We start from the raw sequence: 24140 nt of genomic DNA, 5'->3' as shown, positions 1-24140 counted from the left end.
CAGACAGCAGAGCCACATTCACGGTCAAATATAAGCCCCTTCCATCCCTCAGGACTGGATAGATACAAACTCACAAATATACGTGTAAGTGAGCTGCAGGGCCCCAGGCAGATATCTTAGAAACAGTCACCCAAACATATGGAACGACAGGGCCGTATGTTCTGACAGAAAACCATAATCACCAGACCCAGGGTCACATTCTAACACGGAAGTCTCTTAGTCTCAGTCATTCTTTCTGGTTTGTGACCTCTCTGGCTGTCAGCAGGGAACACAGGAATGAGCAGTTCCTCTTTCTTCCCTAAGCTATCCCCCGTCTCTCTCCTGAGTTCCCTTAGTTCTACAGACTAAAGTCACAGCAGCCCACCTCCTCCAGGAAGCCTTCCTGGCTTGACCTGAACCTCTGCCTCCAAGATCCCTATGCATTTCCCATGAAGAACAAGTTGAGGTGTGGCCTACCTCTCTCCTGTCGCTTGTGGCCCTGTGGGGAAATAACTCACTATTCAGCAAAGTGAATAACTCCTCAGAGTGTTAAGCCACAGGCAACACCCCTGTCACTCCCCTCTCCGTGTTCCCGTGGGGCTCACCTGCTTGGTTGGTGGTGATGTTCACAGAGGCGAACTGAGGTGAGAAGGGACTCTGGTCGGTGACACCATTCACGGCCTGGATCTCGAAGGTGTACTGCGTGTGTGCCAGCAGGTCACTGATGTAGATGCGTGGCTCGGTCAGGCCTAGCTGGCGGGGTGCGTACTGCACATTGTCCCCACAGCGCGTGCAGGCACCCCGGCCTGAGCCACAGCTCTTGCAGATGATGTTATAAACAAGGTCCTCACGGCCCCCCGAGTCTCGTGGCGGGGTCCACTCTAGCATGAGGGACGTCTCGTTGACACTGGAGATCACAGCCTGGGGCGCAGAGGGGATGGCTAGAGAGGGGATAGGAGGGTCAGTGGCGGCTGTGGGTACTGTCTCCATTTAGTACCCTGTATCTCCCCCAGCCCTGGCCTCCTAAAAGGCTTCCTCTAAATCTTTCCATCCACCCAAAGAAGCTTCTAGAATATGTTATCTTGCTGTGTATCAGTGTTTGCTTTCCCCCGGGTCCCAGCCTCTTCAGTATTTGTTCCTGGAAACTGTTTTCATGTTTGGGATGACACCTACATGCTAACAGTTTCCCTCCCTCCACTTTTCCTCCCTGTGTGTTGTGTATGTGCTCCAGTAAATAGCGATCAGTGGACAACTTTGTGAAGTTGCTTCTTTCCTTCTGCCTTTATGTGGGTTCTGCTGATTGACATCAGGTCGCTGGGCTTTCGGGGTTAGCCCCTTCACTCAGGAGCTAATCTTGCTGACTTTTTTCCATCTATACCAAAGCCCAGGGGATATGTCTGTCTGAAAGACGACACTTCCCAGCCTTTGTGGTTGAGTGCCAGCCACTGACCAAGAGCAGAAGTGGTTGGGTAGGGTTTCTTATGTGTGTGCACGGGTTTGTGTTGCATTTGAGTGTGGTGTGTGCATGCATGTGAGTATGGTGTGTGTGCACATGAGTGTGTATGTGGGTGCATGCACGTAAGTATGAGCATGTGTTGCATATGAACGTGTAGGTGTGTTGCATGCATGTGAGTGCATATATGAGTACATGCATGTGAGGGGATGGGTGGTGCATGCATGTGAGTGTGGGTGTGAGCCTGCACGTTAGTGTGTATATGGGTGCATGCATGCGAGCATGTAGGTGTGTTGCAAGCATGTGACTGGGTGGGTGTGTACATGCATGTGACTGGGTGGGTGTGTTTTATGCACATGTGGAGGTCAGAGCAAGGGATCAAATATCTTCCTCTATCATTCTCTGCCTCTCTTTGAGGCGGGGTCTCCTACTGACCTGAGGCTCATTTTTTTTTTCTTTTTTTCGGAGCTGGGGACCGAACCCAGGGCCTTGCGCTTGCTAGGCAAGCACTCTACCACTGAGCCAAATCCCCAACCCTGACCTGAGACTCATTATTCTACAAGGCTAGTTAGCTAGCTCTTGGGGTCAGCCAGTCTCCACCTCCTCCATCCCAGTGTCTGGCCTTTTACATGGGTGCTAGGGATTTGAACCCAGGCCTTTATGTTGTAGAACAAGTGTCCTTACCCACTGAGTCATCCCCCCAAGACCTCTAGAGTTATACGTGGAGATAGATGGCTACATCATGACTATTTCCTCCTTTTTGCTGCTGAGAGAGAGGTGGGGGAGGGAGGGGGAGAATTGGTGGAGCTTCAGTGTCAGTATGAGAGGTGACCTTAAGGGGAAAGGTGCATGCCTTAGAGGCCATCATGAAGTCACCTTTCTGAACCCTTTGAGCCCCTTTAACATGACAGAACGGGTCTAAGTCACTGGGATCAGCTCTGGGGATGCTATTCCTGACTAAAGTAGGGGACAGAACACTGCCTGGCTCGGCCACTGAGCAGTCTCTTGTAGGCGTCACTGGGCTCTTCTGCCAAGCTTCTTCATGCCTGTGTGAGTCGAGACCTTAACTTTACCTCCACAGGACTGAGTGCAGGGGAGCGCAGGCCGCATGCCAACCCAGAACCAACGTTCTGTTCCCTCCCCAAGGCGTTCGACTGCTCTGTGGCCATTCCCCTTGCTGTGGGTAGACTGGGGGCAGGAGAAGACGTACTTGTGCAAGGCATGTCTAAGGGGTCCAGGTCGGCCCTGTAGTAGCCGTTACGGCACACACAGTTGGTGGCACCCTCAGAGGTGGTACGGCTGTTGATGGGACAGTGGGTGCAGGCTTCATCCCCTTGGTTGGCCTTGAAGGTTCCTGATGGACAACCTGGGAAAGAACACAGGGAGGGTCACCAAGGAGTTCAGGCAAGACAAAGAAGCCGTAGTTCGAGGAGACACCCCCAGCCGTGATCCAGGAGACCCGAAGTTCTGGGGTCTCAGGTCCAGCTTGGCAGCCTGGCTCTGACCTAGGGTTCCTAGAAGACCTGTTTATTTTGTCCCTGAAGTTCCCCGCTGGTTCAGCACCCTCAGAAATGTCCCTTCATTGTCCTGGCCCACCTGTGCCTCAGCCTGGAGGGGCTTCATAGAGTCTGGATTCCTAATCTGGTTAGCTGCGAACTAGCCTGTAACTAGGTAATTGGGCTCTAGATCACAGACATGGTTTGCTATAGACCAGGAGCTGGGCAGTCAGTCCACACTGTGAGTGACCCAGTACACGCTGAGGAAATGGCTGGAATCAGAGATCTGGGTCTGAGGTGAGCATTCTGTCCATGCCCATGTAATGCCAGACACATGCCCCTACCAGGCTATGCACCTCGAAAAGTTTAGTCAGTGTGTAAAAAAAAGAAAGAAAGAAAGAAAAGAAAGAAAATAGAAAAAAGAAAGGAAAGAAAAAAAAAAAAAAGAGGGGGCTTGCAGTACCAGGTTCAGCCTGAGGGGGCAGTGTCTGCACTCGGGCAGCACCTGGCTGAGTTCTCCCGCTCTGGATGAGCAAGCGGCCTTGCAGCCAGGGCATGCATGGGTTAGGTTCTACTGCAGGCAGCCATGAGACTGTGGATGGGTTCAAATCCATCTACCTGTTTTGCTGGCCTGGGAAGATAATCCAGAGGTTGGTGGTTGGGCCCTGCCCCTCTCAGCCACTACCTATGTGAGGAGTTGAAGGGAAAAGAATTTCAGAGGAAAAGCTCTCTGAGATGAAATGCTGCAAGTTTACCTAGGTGCTGTGTGACATTTAGCAAGTGACTGCATCTCTGAACATCCATTTCCTTGTATATAAACAGCTAACACAAACCGTCCTAATTCACCTTTCCGGCCCTGGTGTTTACCTTTCAAGTCCTAGTCTTAGCGACACATCTTCTCCTGGCTGAGCCTCCAGGTTAGAGATCCTGCCTTTCCTGGGCCTTGAAACAAAGCCCAAATTCAAAGAGCTCTCTTTACACGTCTACCATTATTACCTATGAACGTACAGGGTTTCCTGGACATTTTCTTAGCTGCCCCAGAACTGAAGCCGCACCTCACTGACTGTTGCTTGCCCTATCTGCCCAGCCTAGAGGCTGGTATTCAGCAAGTGCTGCATAAATGCATCAGTGGGCAGAGAGCTTTAGGGAATATATGAAGCTGGATGGCGGTGAACATGGTTTAGGGAGCAGGCCGCCCCCTGAATCCATATCCACCTGGATGCGCAATGTGACCTACCCCACTTCCGTGTCTGTGAAACAGCATCGAGTGCCGATGAGAGGGATCTGCTGGCTCCCTCCTGTACAAAACAAAGGGGCTGGAACAATCTCGGCACAGACACTCCGTTACCTGCTCAAAACCAAGTTGCCGAATGACCTTGGATGCGTTAGCTGACCTCTCTGAGCTGCAGTGTCCTTACTGGTTAAAAAAAATTTCCGACCACACAACATGGCTATGTAGTTACAGGGAACAAGGCTCTCGTGATACAGGGCGGAGGAGGGGTTCTGCTCAGTACCAAGGCAAGCACGACTCCCTGTGAGCGTCAGAAAACGGCCCCTCTCAGGCCTGCCTCTCCCGCTTGCTTCCAGGACACAGGTGGGCAAAGTTGGTAACTAAGTCAGTCAGTGGCCACCGTGACTCATGCCACCCCAGCCAGGCCCTATAGGGTTAAAAGGACTTCATCACAACCAGGTTCCAACAACTTCAGGGACAGCACAATCCCATGGTAGAGATGGGGTAGGGGTGTGGGGGTGTGGGGTAGGGGTGTGGGGGTGTGGGGTGGGGGAGGTGTGGAGGGTGTGTGTGGGTGCTCCTGACCAACATGCATAACAGCAGTTCTGAGTCCCCTGGAGAGGTGGCTCTGTCCTAGAATTTGGCCGTTCCGATCTCTGGAAATGTACTGAGCCTGAGCTAGCAGTCACTTTGCCTCTTCTGCATCCAGACAGGGAGGGAGAGCTCGGAGAAGAGAGAACGCCGCTGTCTCAGGACCAGGCTTTCGCAGCAGAGCTGGGGTCAGTCTCAGGTTACCTGGTTTGGAGGCCTCGTCTGTTCCCACCCTGCCTTAAGACTCCAGAGTGAATTCCTTTTTCACCCACAGCCCCCAAGTCTTAGCGGAGAGCAGATGGATCAACAGTTGCTACTTTGGGCATCTCCGCCGTTCTGGCTTTGTGGACCGGACTCCTCCTCAGTCAGCAGCGTCACGGCTGTGGACCAAGATAGGGCTACCATCTTGGCATGGCCCAGGGATCTGAGGTCATCCAGCCATAGCGGCTGCGGACGGGCACTGGCCCAGGGTTAGCCTCTCGGAGTTGGTGTCCTTCTCTGCACAGGGGAACTTGGGGGCTTATGGGAGGGTCTAGGACAATCCTACCAATGGCAAAGGACTCCTCCTGGCACCTCATCCAAGCATGTACAACTGGCAGAGCCTGCTCCATCTGCTGGCCAGCTCCCAGCTGCCTGGCAGGTGGCTGCTCTCTCCCCTCTGCGCCATGCCAGCCCTCCATCTGGACCATCTTCCCAGCTGCTATGTTGGGTTAGTATGTCCTGGGCCACCCTGACCCTAGCCGGTTCCCCAGTCACCTCTCCGTCGGCTACCTTCAGTTCCCAAACGTCCTCAAACCTGCTCCTCTTCAGCCTGGGAGGTCGATTCACCCTCCACCCAGTCCCCAAGACTCCCGCCCCTTCCCTGCCTGCACCTCCTCTCCTCCCACCCCCTGTAGCCACACAATTACCAGGTCTTCCCTCCACAGCAGGGTCCCATGCCTGCCTCTTCTTGGCTGGCTCCCACCCCTGCAGGCATCTAGAAAGCTCTTCCCACCACTCCTTGGCCTCGCAGGGCCATCTGGCTTCCTCCTGCCCAACCTCCCCAGCCAGCTTTCTAAAATACAAGTTGTTCTGTAACTGAAAAGAGGCACAGAGGCAGACAATGGAATATTATTTGGCTGCAAAAAAGGAAATGAAGCCCGGGGTACGCGCTCCCACTGGGGAACCTCGAAAACATTGTACTCTCTCAAAGAAGCCGGTCACAAAAGTAGGATTCCATTTATAGGACGCGGGCGCAGGAGAGACACATCTGAAGAGACAGGAAGTCGATGTGTGGCTGCTAAGGGCAGGGGACGGGGGAGAATGGGAAATGATTGCTAATGGATAACAGGCTTACTTTGGGGGCCATGAGAACATTCTGAAATTGACTGTGTTAGTGTTTGCACAGCCCTAGGAATGCACTAAAACCCCTCCGTGCGCCCTTTCCGGGCAGGTAAATTCAGAGGTGTGTGCTCCATGCCTACCTGTGCAGCTGCTATCTCAAATGCCACCCTGGGGAGCCCGAGCTCTTTGGGACCCCGAGGGTCCTACCCATTGCTCCTGCCTTGATACCCACCCCTCTCTCCTCCCTGATGTATGGTGCCCACACCATACTTCCTGCCCTTGCTACCTGGACTGCCCTCCCTTGGTCATCGGGTCAATGGCACCTACTCCAGGATGTCTTCCTGAGCGTCTGTCTTAATGGGTTTCTTACCAATCCATGTGCCCAGCTGGGCTGTTCATCCTAGAGGTCTTGCCAGTCACTGGGATGAATGAACCTAGCATTGGGAAGAACACCAGCTCAAGACTTCTCTTGGCATTTGGGCAAACTGAGGCCCAGGGAAAAGGAGACAAAGCTCTTAAGACTTAGTTCCCTCTTCTTCTCCTGAACCCATAAGAGAGTCTGGGCTGGCCCCTATTCGCCAAACCTTACACGTCACATGTAACAGCTTAGGAAGAGGAGGCCTGGGTGCAGACAAAGCAAGCATCTCAATGTGCCCAGTGCCCAGTGCCCAGGGACCTCCCTGCCCAACTTTTGTCCCTGCCAGCCCTCCACTGTTAACGCAGGAATCCACCCACTGGACACTAGCTCAGTGGGCTAAACACTGTTAACTCAGAATAGATCCACGAGGCCCAGGGGGTCAACTCCAAGTGTCTCCTGGCAATTTCCTACCATCCCAGCCTCCACAGGGCTCCTGCCAGTGGTTCCTGCCAGTGGCTTTACTTCCAGGCATCTGCTAAGCTGTACCCCCTGCCTGGTGTCCGTCTAATCTACTCAAAGGTTACCGCCTTAGAAAGGCTGGCTAGACTACTGTTAAAATGCCAAAACAGTGCTGGCTCCTGCCTTGGACTCTGCTTCCCTTCAGCTTGTGCCAGCATTAGAAAGCAGCCCGGAGGCTTGCAGGTCCTCTGTGTGTGTGTGTGTGTGTGTGTGTGTGTGTGTGTGTGTGTGTGTGTGTGTGTGTGTTTGCCAGGCCACCACCATCAGACCACTTCAATGCGCAGATGGACTCATGCCTGCCACTCGCCGTCTTTTGAACCTGTCTGCCAAGGCGACCAGGTTTCTTTCTAGTTCTCAAATTCAAAATCTTGAGTGGGTGACTCAAAGTCTGAGGCCAGCCGGGAGGGTTCCCGGTCTCACTGGACACTTTGAGTTTCTTCTGTAGCTCAGGCTTGGAACTCACTGAGCGGCCGAAGATGACCTTGAACTTCTAATCCTCCTGCACCCACCTCCTGAGTGATAGGATTATGCCACCACACCTGATTTATTCGGTGCTGCGTGGCGTGTGCTTGGCAAACATTCTACCAACGGAGCCACATCTCGGCTCCTGCTCCCATCAGACACCTCTCTAGCTCTGCTGGCTACCTCTCATCCAATCACAGGTCCTTTGGTAATTTGGTTGCACAACCTGCTCCTTTCTCCTGAGGGCATCTCCCGTCCCCCCTCCCTCTGTCTCTGCCTAGCCCCCAGCTCAGACCTTCACCCAACACAGACCTGTTCTACCTCCAACGGTGGTTGCTAAGCCAACCAGCTGGCTTGCACATGAAAAAGCTGGGCTGACATTTGTGTTCCTGTATTGTGTGTGTTTCCTCGAGAGCCAATTCCATGTGACCGGCCTGAGGTCAGGGCCACTGTGCTGTTAGAGGTGTTCGAGGCTGGCTCTTCTAAGCTCTCAGGTACAAACCAGGGCCAGTCCCACTGGGTGAGATGGCGTGGTCTACTGGTGAGTGGTGGATGGAGTAGGGCTGAACCTCAGCACCCAGCACATAGTAGGTGTGCTAGTGGATTCCAACAGAAGGATGAGCAGCTCCCAGGGTCAGATGGAAGGATGTTCACGGAGTGCCTGAACTTGGGGCCTGTTCTTTGTGACTCGAGACTCAAAGCCCCCAGCAAGCTGTAACAGCAGAACTGGCACTTTCCAGAGCCTTCCCTGGGCTGGGCCAGTGCTCAGACTGGTGTGGCCTGGATTCTTTCACTTGATTCATGTCATTGTGCACTAGTGTTGGTAAATTTATCATTTGGATTTTATAGAAAAGGAAACTGGGGGTGGGCGGTGGCAAATGGCTTAGTGGGTAAAACACCTAACAACCATGTTGATCCCTGGGACCTACAGGGTGGAAGGATAAACCCAACCCCAGAGGTTGTCCTCTGACCTCCCTACAAGTACGTCTTGGCAGGAACACCCCCACACACACGCACACATGCACACGCGCACACACGGAAAAGAAAAGGAGCTGGGCAGTGGTGGCTCATGCCTTTAATCCCAGCACTAAGGAGGCAGAGGCATGCAAATTCCTTTGTTCTAGGCTAGCCTGGTCTACAGTGTGAGTTCCAGGACAGCCAGGGCTACATAGAGAAACCTTGATTTTTTTTTTTTTTAAACAAAATACAAAGAAACTGAGACTCAAAGGGGTGACTGGACGCCTTAAGCTCCCACAGCTAGAAAATGGCAGAGTTACACTTCTCCTTTGAGTAATTCTGAATCCTTGTGTCCAAATGCCAGCAGTCATGGAAACCATCACAAGGCCAGGTGTCAAGTGCCAGGGTTGGAGACTATCTTATTGAGGAAAGTCACCCAGCAGGACAGAGGCAGAGCTCTGCCCTCCAGCCCAGGAGATCAGTCCAGGTAGCCAGTCTGCTCCTGCCCTCTGCAGATGCCCAGAGTGCTTGGCCAGGCGAGCGGATGGCAGGCAGCCGGAGACAGGAGGGGGATTGCAAAGAAACAGATTTTCTCCCCGCCTGCCCCCTGGGCTCCGGGGATAGGTGATAATTGACCAAGTAAGGCCCAAGCCGGTGGAGGCAGGGCTCCATCTGGGCCTGGCATGGTGGGTCTGCTAATTGGCACCAAGTGATCCTTGGTGGCTGGTCTGCTGCTTCTGCCCCTTCTTCAGGGGGATGCTGGTTTAGTCCCAAAGATGACTGATGTCATTTGGAATCAAATGTTTAGTCAGGCCTAATGTCCTGGGTGGGGTGGGGGAGGGGTGCTTGGAAGGAGCTTCATTCTGGGGGTGCCTTGCATAGAAGGCTCTAGGTGGCATTGGAGAAGGCCTCCCCTCCCTGAGCGGAGCTCTGATGAGTTTGAATTGGGGCATGGACTGTCAAGTTGGTGCTGGTCTGGTCCAACCCCTTGTTAACTGTGTGACCTCAGGCGTATTACCTCACCTCTTTGGGCCTTAGTTTCGAGAGGGAGCAGTGAGGATAAGGACGATGCGGACTTTGAATCTGTTTGGGGGGAGATTAAATGAACTCGTAGTGCAGCCCTTGAAACGGTGTTGGGCACGTGGAGCGTACAAAACGGTGCTCGCCGCCATGATGGGAGCAGGAGCACTCTTGCCAGAAACACTTGGTGTGTTTCAGAGTTCAGACTGTAGAATATTTGCATAAAGGCAGCGAGATCCCGAGACCCAAGTCTGAACACGACACTCATTCGTGTTCACACGCACCTTGCATATATCCCCTGAAGGGCATTCGACATGGCGGCGTTCTGTGTAATTTTGTGCCTAGACGTTTTCCTGGAATAGTGTTGCTGGTTTGTGACATCAGGTTTAGGATCGGTGACCACCCATTTGCAACTCACTGGCCTCTTGCTGGCTGTAGGAAACCTACAGGGCAGCAGACACTGTCCCTGTCCTTAGAAGTGTGGGCTAGGCTGCAGGCATCTACCTCAATGAGGACACTGAGACAATGCGGCCCAGATACGGGACACCAGTTTGGGCTGTCATGTCTTCTTTTAGCCAGCTTCTCTATCTGATTTGGTAGAGGGAAAAGGGATTAGGTTCTGGGGTCTGCAAAACAGCGGCTCCCCTGACTGTCTTGGAAAGGAATTTGCCGGAAGAGTTCTGAGAACAGAGTTGGGTGACTGCGTGGTCTTCGACAGTGCGAGTCAGGCCACCTCTTAGCGATGTGCCTTGGCTGTGCCTGGCAAGGCAGGTGTTGGAGGGACCATCCCTCTGGCCTCCCCGGGTATCAGACTCTGGCTGTAGACAGCACCAGGCTTTTTATTTCGCACTGTGAGAAGGCTGACCATGCTGCCAGGGTCTGGTGCTGTACCCAGCTCAGGGTGGGACTGGGGTGGTCCTAGTGGCTGGGCTGAGCAGAAGAAGAAGCTGCAGTTAGCCTTAGGCAGACTGTCTACCCTTTCCTGCTTTTACCACCCAGATTAACTAGCACTCAGTCCCCGGGGACAAGTCAGGCGGAATTGCCCAATCGTTCCCTCAACACGACTGGGAAGACACACTGAAGTTTCTGGAAGTCCCAGAGCATCCTGGGACATCCTTGAGGGCCCCTGGGTCTGGACAGGAACTTCTCCAGCTACACATGACTCATGACTGCCCTGAACACAAGGAGGTGACTATTCTTGCTTTTTTTGCAGAACTGAGTTTTGAACCTTCACACATCAGGCAAGCACTCTCTGCCACTGACTGACACCCCTGGTTTTATTGTGCCTTTCAAGACTCACTCCCTAGGCCAGATGGGCCTTAACCTTATAATCCCCCTGCCACAACCTTCCGAACAACTGGGATTACGGCTCTAGACCACCAGGCCTGGGTATTGGTGTCGACATTTTAGAAGTGAGGAAACCGAGGAATGGAAGCGTCCTGTAAAATGTCACGTATAGCCAAGGGCTTGGGAGCAGATTATAGCCCTCGAAGGTAGAGAATTATGCTCAAGGCTAGCTAGCTAACCTGTGGACTAGGGTCTTTGATCTACTCTGGATCCCCCAAATCTCCTTCCACACCCCTGGCAATTGACTCTCTAAGAACCCCACCTTCTTGCCCTGCCCAGCTGGAGCCTCTTGAGGGCAGCAGCCCCTGATATTCACCTGGCACAGAATCAGTACTCTGTATCAGCTCCGTAAGTGACCGTCCCCAAGTCTAAAGACTAGTGTGGCCTGGAGTGCTGTTCCCTGGTCTTGTGCAATGGCCCCAAGGGACAGAGCTCACAGTGTTTGAGAAAGCTACACACGGGATTCCCACAGCATGCATAGGTGACGGGGAGGGGCGGGGGATGCTTGGCAGCTCGGTTTTTCCAGTTCCTGGACCCCGTGTCAGGCCCCTGGTCCCCTCAAGCCTGCTTCCCTTCAAGATATCCCAGCTCCCCACCAAGAGGCCAGAGCTCCTACCCACCCAGCAGGCAGCCCCATTCCTCCAATTTCCTCTCAATTAATCAAGCTCTGAACTTTTTAATTATCTGCCTGCAGGGTGACTCCCGCACTGAAGCAATTAAGGACATTTCTGAGGGCCGTGTGGTTGTGGTTGCTGCAGGCTCTGGTGCAGAGGCTGACCAGCCCTCACGGAGGAGGGAGCCACAGGCAGGAGGGCTGAGCGACATTCACAACCCCTGGGCCGCAAGGTTACGGGAGGGGACCGAGCTGGAGCTATGCCAGGGATCTGGGGCCACACAAGTCACCGCAATCACCCTTGCGGTCCTTCTGTGCCTTCCCTCTGTCGAGGGGGCTGATATGGATCCTAGCAGCCACCAGGTGATGGTTCAGGGCTGGGGCTTAGGACACCATGCGTCTTCACCTTGACCCCGAGAGTGGGAAAGATGATGTCTATTTCACAGACGAGAAAACAGAGGCTGAACATCTGGCCAGTTTGTGCTGCCGCTGGACCAGAAGGCGGCTCTAATCCTGCAGCCACTTTCTTCCATGTTCTTTCTATCCTGGGCTGGTGGTGTGGGAAATTGCCCTGGAGTGTCAAGAAAGTGTATGGCCCAGAAGAGGTGTCCTCCAGGGTAGAGGTCTGCTTACACAGGAGGCGCTGCTGGTGGGAGAGGGCTTGGTAGGCAGACGGCTCAGCTCTGCAGAGGCATGGGGGTGGGAAAGGGTATGGTGCGTGTAGGGAACTCAGAATACTGCAGGGTTGCTGAAGCATGAAGATCAAGGCCCCTGGGAGGCAGGTGATGCTGGAGAGGTAGGAGGGGTTCTGGGGAAATCAAATTCACAGAGCTTTTTAAGACATGCTCTCTAAGTGCCTGGCGAGTTTTATGACTGTAGACTCCACCACCCAGGCAGGGCTAGTAACTCACCTAAGGTCACACGGTAAGTTACCGTGGAGAAAGAGAGACAGAAGAGGCACAGAACTGTGCAGTGGCCTTTTTGAGATGTGTCTGGCATTTGCCTGTGCCCTCCTTCCGTTCTACTTTTAGGAGCTGCCGGAAGCTCTCCCTAGTGTTGCCGGGGTTGAGGGGGATAAGGGTGGGGTTGTGGGTGAGAGTAGAGATGGGGCTATGGGTGGTTATAAGGGCAAGGCTGTGGGTGGTTGTAGGGGTGGGGCTGAAGGTGAGAGTAGGGGTGAGGCTAGGTGGATGGCTGTAGGAGTGGGGCTGTGTGAAGTGGGGGTGAGTCTTTATGGATGGCTGTAGGGGTGAGGCTGTGTGGAGTAGGGGTGAGGCTGTGTGGATGACTGTAGGAGTGGGGCTATGCGGACGGAGTAGGGGTGAGTCTTTATGGTTGGCTGTAGGGGTGAGGCTGTGAGTAGGAGTAGGGGTGAGGCTGTGGGGGGGGGGGTGAGGCTGTGGATGGCTGTGGGAGTGGGGCTGTGTGGGAGTAGGGGTGAGGCTGTGGTGGGTAGGGGTGAGGCTGTGTGGATGTCTTAGGAGTGGGGCTGTGTGGAGTAGGGGTGAGTCTTTATGGTTGGCTGTAGGGGTGAGGCTGTGAGTAGGAGTAGGGGTGAGGCTGGGTGGAGGAGTAGGGGTGTGTGTGGAAGGGCAGGTATCCCAAAGAACAGGAAGCAACTCAGGAGGCTCTGTTCAGGAACTTCTAAAACTCCTGCCTTAGCTGGAGTAAAAATCAATACCTTCTCTTCCTCCCTTCCTCAATGGACTCAAGTCCCACAGCATTCCTCTAACCTCAGGACCTTTGCACATGCTGATCCGTCTGCCTGGGTCAAGCCCTTCCTCTCCTGTCACCAAGTGAATGCCCCACGACACCCTTCTGAGGAAAGGGAAGGGTTGGAGACTATCTGGGTGGTGAGCCTCTCCCGACCAGTGCTGCCTAACACTGGGACTCACTGTCTGTCCGCTGGAATGTTGAGTGTTAAATAATAATTACCACATGCCCGAGGGGAAGCCAGATATGTCCAGAAAGCTTGGCACATCTGGTAGGGGCAGCCCCAAGCCCCAGGCACATGTGGCTGCTCTACTGACAGGTGTTAGAGGGGCCACAGAGATGGGACCCGGTGTCCCAGACATGGTGTCAGAGTGGGCGGTGGAGCTGTCAGTACTGCCTTGTATGGCTCACTGAACCTCTGTGGCCACGCTGAAACCCAGACCCTGGGCCACCAGATTCCAAAGTCCCTGCATCACTCTGTTGGCGCTGTCATCCCTGCTGGGGCTGGAGGTCCTAAGGACGCTCCCTCCCCTCTCCAGCTGGATGGCTCTCCCTGGGTCACCTCCTGCAGTAGTCCCTCTGTGACTGGATCCAGAAATCTGGTCCTGGCCCCACCTGAGGAAGCCCTGCACTGGGGCTGGCCTCCCTCCTACCCCTGCCCCAAGCGAACCAGGCTCATTAATAAAGGACACAATTAGCTGTCAGCAGAGAGCATGTCTGGAATTTTTTACCTGCTTGGTGAACTGAGTTAAGCCAACAAACCCAGGACACCCGGGGAGTCAGCTGCTACACACCTTTCAGGCCCTGTCACTGGGCCGGGGTGGGAGTGTCGGCTCACAGGCCCTGGCCTGTGTGGGGTGGCTATTATTTTATTTTATTTTATTTTTTCAGGCCAGTAGTGACATTGACAGAGGGAGAGAGATTCCTGGCGGGTGGCTTTTTCAGCCCGTCACGCAGTGTTCTGTCTCCTGTCCCACATCAATTTTCAGAGTCAGATGGACCTCAAGAAGAAGCTTCTCTCCTTAGTCTCATTTGACAGTGAGGGAGACCAAGGCCTGGGACGGGAACAGCACTTTGTTCATGGTGGAGAATAAACAGCCCTCTTACTGCATTCTCAAGCATGCATGCCTTACTGCTGTGAGTCCGCTAGAGTGTTCTAAAATTCCTAAGACCATGTAGTTTGGGGTAGGCGCTAGGGCTGGAGTGAGGAGCTATGGGCCCTGCCTTCATGGAAGGGAAAGATCTAGGGAGTGAGACAGAGGGAAGAGGCAAGGGACCATGGAAACAATGTGTCTGCTGTGGTGGGTGACCACAGACATGAGAGCTGGGAGGCGGTGCCAGGGGTATGGGACCACTGCGGCATTTAAAAGGCAACACCTTGGCTGAGGGGGGCTATGGTATAGCGAGAGTCCCTGCTGAGCGTTCTTGAGGCCTCGTGTTCCACCCCTGGCACCGAAACGAAAAAGACAAGAAGACATAAGTAGGAGTTAGGGATAAGGCTCGGTTAGTAGGGCACCCACCCGGCACTCATAAAGACCTCAGGTTGATGCCAAGCCCGGCACAAGTTGGGAGTAGCAGGTATCTTGCCCATGACCCCAGAACTTGGAAGGTGTAGGAAGGAGCACCTTTAAGGCAAATTTTTGGTTACATAGCAGGCTCAAGGCTCACCTAGGCGATGTGAAACTCTGACTCAAAATAAATAAGTAAGAGTTAATTAAATCTCTGTCAGGTACAGAGGTTCACGTCTGTGATCCCAGAATTTGTGCGACTGATCACTAGTTCAAGGCCACTCTGGGCTATGTACAGCCATTGTCTCAAAGATAAGTACATAAAAAAAATAAATGGTAACGGGGGGGACAGAGATATGACCAACCTTGGTGTTGTAGGTACTTATCTGAGTCAGGGATGTAAGTTGGAGGGTACTGGGTGCTAAGTACCTATTTGTTCTTCCTCTGTGAGTCCAGACAGAGAGAATAACAAGGTCCTTGAAGAGACTGCCTACCAGGAACTTTTGTCCCAGTGACTTGGGACTTGTCAATCTGTGAATCACTCTGCGGATGAGAAACCGAGGCTCATTGTCATACAACGCCATTCGCAGGGCACACAAATGCCACACACAGTGGCTTCAGCCTCTCATGCCTGCCCGTTTCTCTCCCTGTCTCTTTTGGGTGCTTTCTGGAACCTCTGCCTCCAGAAAGGTTTATTTGCTTGGATCCTGGGCACTATGAATTGGATGCTAATACAAGCCTGACTGGAGAGGACTGAGCTTTGAGCACCTCAGGGGACAAGGATGAGACGACAGGGAGAGAGAGAACAGACTCACTCACATGGAGGCTCCCTCCTAGGGGCACAGAAACTACTCCTGTTGGCTCCTGGGAGCATGAGAAGCTCCATCAAACCTGTGCTATAAATCATGGCTTGGCAGCCATCCCCAAGAAAAGATCTGGGGGTTTGAGTTGACCACAAGCCAAAGGCTGCTGAAAATGCCAGAGAGGTAGTAGGCCTTACGAGCAGAAGGGACTGCCAGCCCGGCATCCTCCTGCTGTGGAAACGGGTTCCCTTGGAGCTCCCGGTAAGGAAATCCACTGAGTGACAGTGGGCCGAACGTAGCAGGTTTGTGCTCTGTCCGTAGCCATCTCTTGGTAGCATTTGACCTTGCCAGAAGCTAGACGCCCTACAGAGACCTTCAGGCCTTCCAGCCTAGAGCACTGTCCTATCTCAGTCCATGGGGAGTAGAAGTTATTCTTCTAATCCCCCTGGGCCCTGACCTCCGGGCTAACGGAGACTTGGGTCCACTACCAGAACAGGTTTTGCCCAGTGATCACTTTGCGGCTGTCCTTGTCCCAGCTCTGCGGAAGGGACCAGCCATAGAGCTGAAGAAGTCACAGTACCTAACCCTGAGGCTCACTGTCTGGCAGGGGACAGTGTGTATGACCAGCTAGGGGCGTCTTGGAAGGCTCTCCAGAGGCGGGGTGGTTTGGACAGGGTGTTAACGAATGGAGAGGAGCTAGCTAAGGCCAGAAGAGAGAGGGTAGTGTGTGAAAGGGAAGATGTGTAAAAGGCCTGAGGGGTGAGGCAGGGCAGGGCAGAGCTGTCAGAGAATGGCATGTGAATGGGACTCAAGGGGATGCCACCCATACGCCACAAAGGGCTTTGTGTTCCAGAGATGGGGTCTGGAGTTTTATCTTCTAGGCACGGGGGACAGTAGTGGTGATCCTTTGCCTGGGGTCCTAGGCTTGACGTCCTCAGCTCACTTCCCAGCAGCCTTCTCACACCCCAGTCTTCCTGCTTGAGTCTCAGCCCTTCCCAGCCTCCCCTGTATCTCTCCACTGTTCTTTTCCCACTGCCCAGGCCTGTCCTGTGCTGTAACCCACTTTATGCCTTTGCTGATTAAAGCTGACCAAGGGCCTGAGACTGAGCCGTGAGAGAGCTCCCTTACCATGCATGAGCCCTGGAGCCCCAGAATCGCCTTGGTGCGGAAGTCCAGCACTTAGGAGGTGGAGGCAGGAGGATCAGGAATTCAAGTCTTCCTAGGACATAGGAAGTCCTGTTTCAAAAATGAACTAACGAAAATACCCAAAGTCCCCCAAGCACATTTACTGAACAGCTACTATAATGGCTACACCTGTACATAAGGGACACATACATCACTGTGGAGAGCCATCATCAGCTCTGGTGACCTCAGGCCACTGGTGACCTCAGGCCACTGGTGACCTCAGGCCACTTACTCAGCTTCTTTTTATGTCTCTGTGTTCCTACATAGAGAGGGGTCCTGTAAGGTTTCGTCTTGTAGTGGCACTCCTGAGAAAACAGTGACTGGTTGGGGACTCTCATGGGCTCATCCAACAGCCTACTAACACTCCCACTGGGAGAGGGGACAGTCCAGGGACAGGTAAGAACATGGAGGGGAGAGCCTTCTATCTGAGGCTGGACACAGGGTTTTAACTCAACCTGCAGCCTCTGCTCCTAGGCCTGGGGGTCAGAGCTCCATGAATTCCAAGCTGAGGGCAGGAGACATAGCTTCAGGAACCCGGAGGATGGTCTAAAAGAACTTTTAAAGGTTGATTGTATGACATGTGTGGGCCTGAAGGGCCTGAGTGTGTATGTGTGTGTGTGTGTGTGTGTGTGTGTGTGTGTGTGTGTGTGTGTGCAGAGGGGACAGTCCAGCAAAGGTATAGGCCCAGAAGACAGCCCAGCTGGAGAACCTCCACTTTCTTCACTGTAGCCAGAACCCTGAGATGGGATTGGGGGGATCCGCAGCACAAGGTACATTGGTGACATCATGAGACTCCCTCCGCTAGCCGCAGGAGGCTGCTGTACTTTTGACTGGGGTGCTGAGTAGGTGCCTGGTATTGTGGGTGCTTCTGCACAAGCTCCTCCAGTTTTTAATGGACTCCAAACACTCCCTGGGACAAACGGTTTCCTAAAAATCTGCTTGTAGGAGCTTGGAGATGGCTCAGGGGTTGAGAACAGGTACTACTCATGCAGAGGACCCAAGTGCATTTCCTAGCACCTACTCTGGGGTGCTCACAAGCACATGAGTACCTGTAAATATAGCTCCAGGGAATCTGATACTCTCTTCTGAACTCTCATTGAATCTATACTCCTGTGCGCACACCCATACACAGAGACATATGGATATACATATATATATATACATATATATATATACATACACACACACACACACACACACACACACACAAAGCTGCTTCTAGGAAGGGGTGGGGACATAACCCATTTGGTAAAGAGATTGACACCTAAGTATGAAGACTCAAGTTCCACCCCCCAGAATTCATATATAAAACGCTGAGCACAGCGATACGCACCTATATTCCTAGTGTTGGGGAGGCAGACCTAGGGGGACCCTGGGGACCTGCTAGTCAGTCAGCATAGCCTAGTTGTCAAGTTCTAGGCCAGTGAGTGACCTTGTCTCAAAAACCAAACCAGACAGCTCCTGAGGAACAATATCTGATGCTGGCCTCTGACTTTTACAAACAGGGACACATGACTACTCATGTGTATGCACACACACACACACACACACACACACATACACACACTCACGCACGCACGCACACACCCACGCACGCACATGCACACAGGCACTCTGCTTACAAACACGTGAGCACAGAAAGCCCACATCTTCTTAGTTTTAAAAGGTCAGAAGTTAAAAATTATAAGCCAGCGGCAGAGGATTTTAGTATAAGTGATCTTAGGCCAGCTGCCAGAGGTTTGACCACAAATCGCCCAGTTGTGTGTCTCGCAGCCATTGCCACTCAACAGAGGCTCAGCCAAGCAGCCCCTAAATGTCTCCTTCACTTGAAGATTGTGTTTATGGGGCCACGGGCCGCTGTTCGCTGCCTGTGCCACGGTTTGGTAAGAGAAGCAGAAACCAAGAGAAGCAAATGTTGAATCGGGAGACGATGACAACGTTCTAATCTCATAAACCCCTCTCTTATCTCAGCCCTTATAAAACTCGGGTGCCGATTGTTCCTAAAAGTGGCTCTGAAAGCTCGTAAACGTGACAAGCACTTAGCTCAGCACCCACAGAGAAGAACTCTAATCCCTAAGAAAACTGTAGATGAATACCAGGGGAGCACCTTCCGGTGAACGACAGCCCACAGAGAGAACCCGCTCATCACCAAGTGAGAGCTGCGATCGCAGTGCCCGCCCGCCCGGCCTCGAGTCCTCTGCCCTGACAGCAACCCTGCTTCAGAGAGTTTCCTTTTTGGCTGCAAGAGGTCATAACTAGTACTTTAACGTTTATAATCTGATAAATAATAGCTTACACTTGGTGTTCCCTCTGAGCCAGGCCATACCTTAAGTGCCCTTGTGTGAATGAGCTCACAGAGTCTCAAAGGATACGGTAATAGTCTCTGTGGACAGGGAACCCAGGTGCAGAGAGTGAAGTCACCTGCCCAGTGTTACCAGCCTCGAGTGGCAGAGCAAGGGTTTATTTATTTCTGTTTCTGTGTGTGTGCATTAACGTGGGTGCACATGTAAGTGCACATGTATGTATATATGCATGCATGCTTTTGTAGGTGTGCGCATGTTTTTGTGTACATGTATGTGTGTGCACATATGTATACACACATAGGTGTTTTTGTGTAGTTGCATGTATGTGAGTGAAGTCCACGTACATGTGTGTACATTCATTGCCAGAGGACAATCTCACTCCTGAGGCTTTTTGATACATTTCACCTGGGTTGTTTGTTTGTTTCTGCATGTGGGTTCTCTCAATTGCCCGGAGCTTGCCAATTAGGCTAGTCTGTTTAGTCAGTGAACCCTAGGGGTTCTCCTGTCCCTGCCTTTCCAGTACTGGGATACAAATGCCTGCTACCACAACTAGATCTTTAAACTAATTACCTTTAAAAAAACTTTGTCTGTCTGTCTGTCCATCTGTCCGTCCGTGTGTGTTTGTGTGTGTGTGTGTGTATGTGTGTGTGTGTGTGTTTGCCCATGCCGTGGCACTTGTGTGGACATCAGAGGACAACTTGGAGGAGTCTGTTCTCTCCTTCCACCACATAGATCCTGGGCATAGGACTCAGGGTGTCAGGCTTGGTGGCAAGTGCCTTTACCAGCTGAGCCATCTCCTAGGCCACATACCAGATGTTTTATGTGGGCCCTGAGGCTTGAACTCACGTTCCGGTGCTTGCACAGAAAGCATGTCACCAGCTCGGCTCTCTCCCCAGTCCTCAGAGCAGGGATTTACGAGGAACCCGCTGTCACATTGCTTCCTCTCACTCATGGCTAGCTTGTCACTTAAGAAACAGGGATGCGGCTGGGTTGGGCCATGCTCAGCTGTCACCTTCCATCATGACAGTGGCCTGATGAGACTGGTGACATCTATAGCAGATGACACTGGGGGCTTTTACCCATCTGAGTAGCCAGGAACAGACAACGGGGATGAGGGAAGGGCTAGGGACTTCCAAACACCCGACTCGAGGATGTGTGCTCATTGTGGGAGACAGTGACAGAAGACTACACTGGAGACAGAGCAGAGGGGACCGGATAGGACCTGGCATCCTCTCCACCTGACAAAGGACTTTGAAAAGCTTGGATGAGTGAGGACCTGCAATATCAGGCCATGGTTGCCTCACGCTGGGTTGGGAACCCTTCCTGAGACTGTGCTTGACTCTTTCTCCACAGAACGGCGGTTCAGTGCAGTGGTTATCTGTGTGCGTACTGGAGCCAGGCCTCCTGTCTGTGCTTCACCTAGCCTCACCCCATTCCTAACCACTCCTCCCCAGGCCTCAGTTTTACCACCTGGAAACTGGACACAATGCTCTCCTTCCTGAGGTTATCGGGAAGATGGTTACCACCCAGGAGACACCGGGTACACTGCTGAGGGCTCGGGAAGTTCGTGGCGCATGTCAGGTGACAGCTGTTGCTGTTTTGTGGTATGGTAGATTGGGTGGCCTTGAACTTGCAATCCTCCTGCCTCAGCTTTCAGAGTGCTGGGGTGACAAGCATGAGACACCTTGTTTGGCTTCATATACTATGTACTCTTCCTGTGATCGCTTCTCGCTGGGGTGTTCTCTGCCCTGGACCTTGCTGTCACAGTGTGTAGCCATCCTGCTCCCCTGGCGAGCACCTAGTGGACCCTAGTGCACCCCTGCAGAAGAAACAGCACTTTGGGGGGGGTCAAAGCCAGCCTCAGCTTTTACTAGCCAAGGTCTGTGGTCCTCTGGTCCTGAAAGGGGTATGGACACCTGCTTTAAAAAGATAGACCCCAGGGCAGGTGTTAGGGGGTCACAGACCCTTGTTTCTCTGCTTTTTGCCTTTGAATGACCTTGGGGGAGTTGTTTGGACCTCTAGAGCTTTGGTTTTCTCAGCTGTGAAGTGGGGACACCCCCTAGTAGGGCTCTGCACAGAGAGAATAAAATAAAATTGCAAGCAGGCGGCACCACGGGCATGCACAGACTTAGCCAACGGCCCTTCGCAACATCTGTTTTTTTCCTTAAACGGATCATTCATTCAGTAGAAACGACACACCTATGGCCAGCTTGATGGTGTGCACACCTAGAATCCCAGCCACCAGGAGGCTAAGGTGGCAAAATTACATGCTCAAGGCCAGCCTGGGCTACAGGGTGAGTAAAGACAGGGTCTGGGATGTGGCTCAGCTCGCTTTGTGTGCACATCGGGAGCCCTTACTTAGTTCAAGCTCCAGCACAGTATAAACTGAGTTTGGTGCACATCCCTGGACTCTCAGCACACGGGAGGTGGAGATTCAAGACCAGGAGATTACAGTGATCCTTGGCTATGTATCGAGTTTGAGTCCACACAATAGCTTGCAGGGGGAGAGAGGGAGAGAGAGAGAAGGAGAGAGGGAGAGAGGGAGAGGGAGGGAGGGAGGGAGGGAGGGAGGGAGGAAGGAAGGAAGGAAGGAAAGAAGGAAGGAAGGAAGGAAAGAAAGAAGGAAGGAAGGAAGGAAAGAAGGAAGGAAGGAAGGAAGGAAGGAAGGAAGGAAGGAAGGAAAAAGTCAAGAGGAGTGGCTGGCTGGAGAGTTAGCTCAGTGTTTAAGAACATTGGCTCTTTATACAAAGGTCCCAGGCTTACTTCTCGTCACCTGAAGGCTGACAACCTTCTGTAACTCCAGTTCCAGGGGATCAGATGCCCTTTTCTGTCCCCGTGGGCAGCAGGTACACAGTGATGCTCAGATATAAATGCAAGCAAGGACTTAAACAAATAAAATAAATAAAGTTGGCAGAGGGAGGCAGATCTCTGAGTTCGAGGCTAGCTTGATCTACAGAGCAAGTTTCAGGACAGCCAGAGCTACACAGAGAACTCCCGTCTCGAAAAGACAAAAGCAAACCAAACCTTAAAAAGAAGAAAAGATGACCCGATCGGTTGTAGCTCAGTGGTAGAGCATTTAGCAAGGCCAAGGCTGTAGGTCCAACCCCCAGTACACTGGCTGCTCATCCATTAACACATCAAACACTTTATGTCCTGAAATTGTTACAGGATGTGTGGAAAGTGGGGCTTAGCTGGGGTTGGGTTGGGGACTTCTCTGAGGGGACATCTGAGCTGGTGGTCCTCCTAGTGCTAACGCAGGGAAGGGATCCATTATGGAGGGAGCAGAACTTGCGAGGAGGGTGTTGGAGTTGCTGCAAGGCTGGGAGGCTGGGGAGGGGGAGTGAGAGGGGTGAGCTGGGCCGACAGGGAGGGTTATTGGGGAGAGCAGGCTGGGTAGACAGGAGGTTGACTATGGGAAGGGGGCCTGGTGGGTGGGGTCAGAGCAGGACAAAGGCAGAGCAGTGGGCTTCCCAGCCACTGGGAATAGACCAAGCTGGGCTTCTAGCTGGTTTGTGGCCAGAACTGGTCCCTCCATGTGTTCAGTGAGGAAGGGCTAAGGCGAACAGGAAGGCACCTGAGGAGGCTTCGCTGTGGCCATGGCTGAGATGTCCAATGACAGGGCCATGGAGATGAGGTGCAGGAGGAGGGGAGGCTTACCGGGGGCTCTGAGCAGGTTCAACATGAGGGCTAAGAGGTGGCGGACATATCGCATCCTCCTGTGAAGGGCGAGGCATTCCTCCATGCCTGTCTGCTTTACAGCAGTTCTCCATGGTCCTCAATCTGTGAGCTGGCAGCCCAGTGAGAGTGGGTAATTAGGCTTCTGGGACGGGTGCCCAGGGGGCCAGCGGAGCCTTGCAGAGCCTCTGGCCATGCCGCTCCTTGGCAATGAGTGGAAAGGGAAGAGAGCGGCTTTTGGCAGCTTCTTGTTCCATTTTTAGGGTCCTCCTGCTTCCTTGGAGGGGAACATAGCATCTTACTCCCCAGGGGACGCGGTGCCCCCCACACCCTTTCCTGGAAGCCTTGGATCTGGCCCTGATCCGCTTGGCTCACACTCCTTCCAAGCCTGGCCCATGCCAGGGAGGGCCCTATGCATTCAGATAGGATTCCCCAGAGACCCAGGCTCTCTTTCTAGAGTTTGCCCAGCAGTGGGCATTCCCTCATTGTGACAGAGACAGCAGGAGCGTGTGGGCACAGCTCACATGCTTGTCCCTGTTCTGACCTCGGTCTAGGCCTCTTCCAGAGCAGTCGGCCTCCCCAATCCTATCCTCATGACAGAAGAGCCAGGCTGTCAGCTTTCCTCTGTGCTGATGAGGACAGTGTGGCTCAGGGCAGGAAGTGGCTGGCTATCGGGGGGCAGACAGGGGCTGATGGCAGAACTGGGCAGGTGTCCACCTCTGGTGCTGAGCTGAGCAGTGTCTTTGGCTCCAGGTTCCTTCCTGCTCTGCACAAATTTACATGGCACCAGGTGGTTCTGCATCAGGTCAGCAGAGCAGCAAAGCCGTCTATGTACGGCAGGCTGGGAATGGACACTAAATCGCGTATCCTAAGAACACTGAAAAGACTGATGTGGTAGTCACTTAGGTACGATGAAGGAGGCAGCCCAGCATCTTCTGCAGCATCATCACAGAACAGCGCACTCCTCGGAGGGTTGGTGCCGTGCCAGTCCATCCATCCGCCTGCCCATCCATCACCCATCCATCTATCCATCCATCCATCCATCCATCCCATCATTCGTATAACCACCTGCCCTCTTATCTACCACCCATTCATTCACCCATCCTACTCATCCACCCACCCATACATTAAATATTCATCCACCCATCTACCCACCCACTGATCTATCCACATATACACCCACTCTTTCCTACACCCACCCATCTGCCCACCCACTGATGCATGCATGTACGCAACATGTACCTACCACCCACCCATGCATCCATCCTTTCATCCATCCAATCACCTAACCTCTCATTATCAATCTCCCATCACGTCACATCCCCCATCTACCTTCTCAGTCCATCCTACTGTCCATCCATCCTCTCATCCATCCATCCCATTCCCTAGCCAATTGTCCTCCCATCTACCCATATCTCATCTGTCTATCCTATTCATTTCATTTTGTATCCATCTTTCTACTCATCCATTCCACCCACCTGTCCCATCCATCCATCTATCCTCCATTCATTTATCTTATCACCTATCCACACATCCATCCATTTGCCCATCCATCCATCCATCCATCCATCCATCCATCCATCCATCCATCCATCCACACACAC

The 24140-nt window shown here is 52.9% G+C and overlaps 1 protein-coding gene across 4 annotated transcripts in view; it reads right to left on the bottom strand.

Moving 5' to 3' along the window:
• The window catches only part of Ephb2 (EPH receptor B2), a 181957-nt gene that overhangs the window by 39530 nt on the left and 118287 nt on the right, over nt 1–24140 (bottom strand). For all 4 annotated transcript variants that reach the window (XM_032895942.1, XM_032895949.1, XM_032895957.1 and 1 more), the window contains exons 4-5: nt 2643–2798; nt 585–920 (exon numbers count right to left, since the gene is read on the bottom strand). In XM_032895942.1, coding sequence (XP_032751833.1) covers nt 585–920; nt 2643–2798 — 492 coding nt within the window. The remainder of the gene's footprint in view (nt 1–584; nt 921–2642; nt 2799–24140) is intronic.

The sequence above is a fragment of the Rattus rattus genome, chromosome 1 (assembly GCF_011064425.1).
Source record: "Rattus rattus isolate New Zealand chromosome 1, Rrattus_CSIRO_v1, whole genome shotgun sequence".
In the NCBI taxonomy this organism is placed as follows: domain Eukaryota; kingdom Metazoa; phylum Chordata; class Mammalia; order Rodentia; family Muridae; genus Rattus; species Rattus rattus.
The sequence above is the reverse complement of the archived record's forward strand: the minus strand, read 5'-3'. Positions and strand labels throughout refer to the sequence as shown.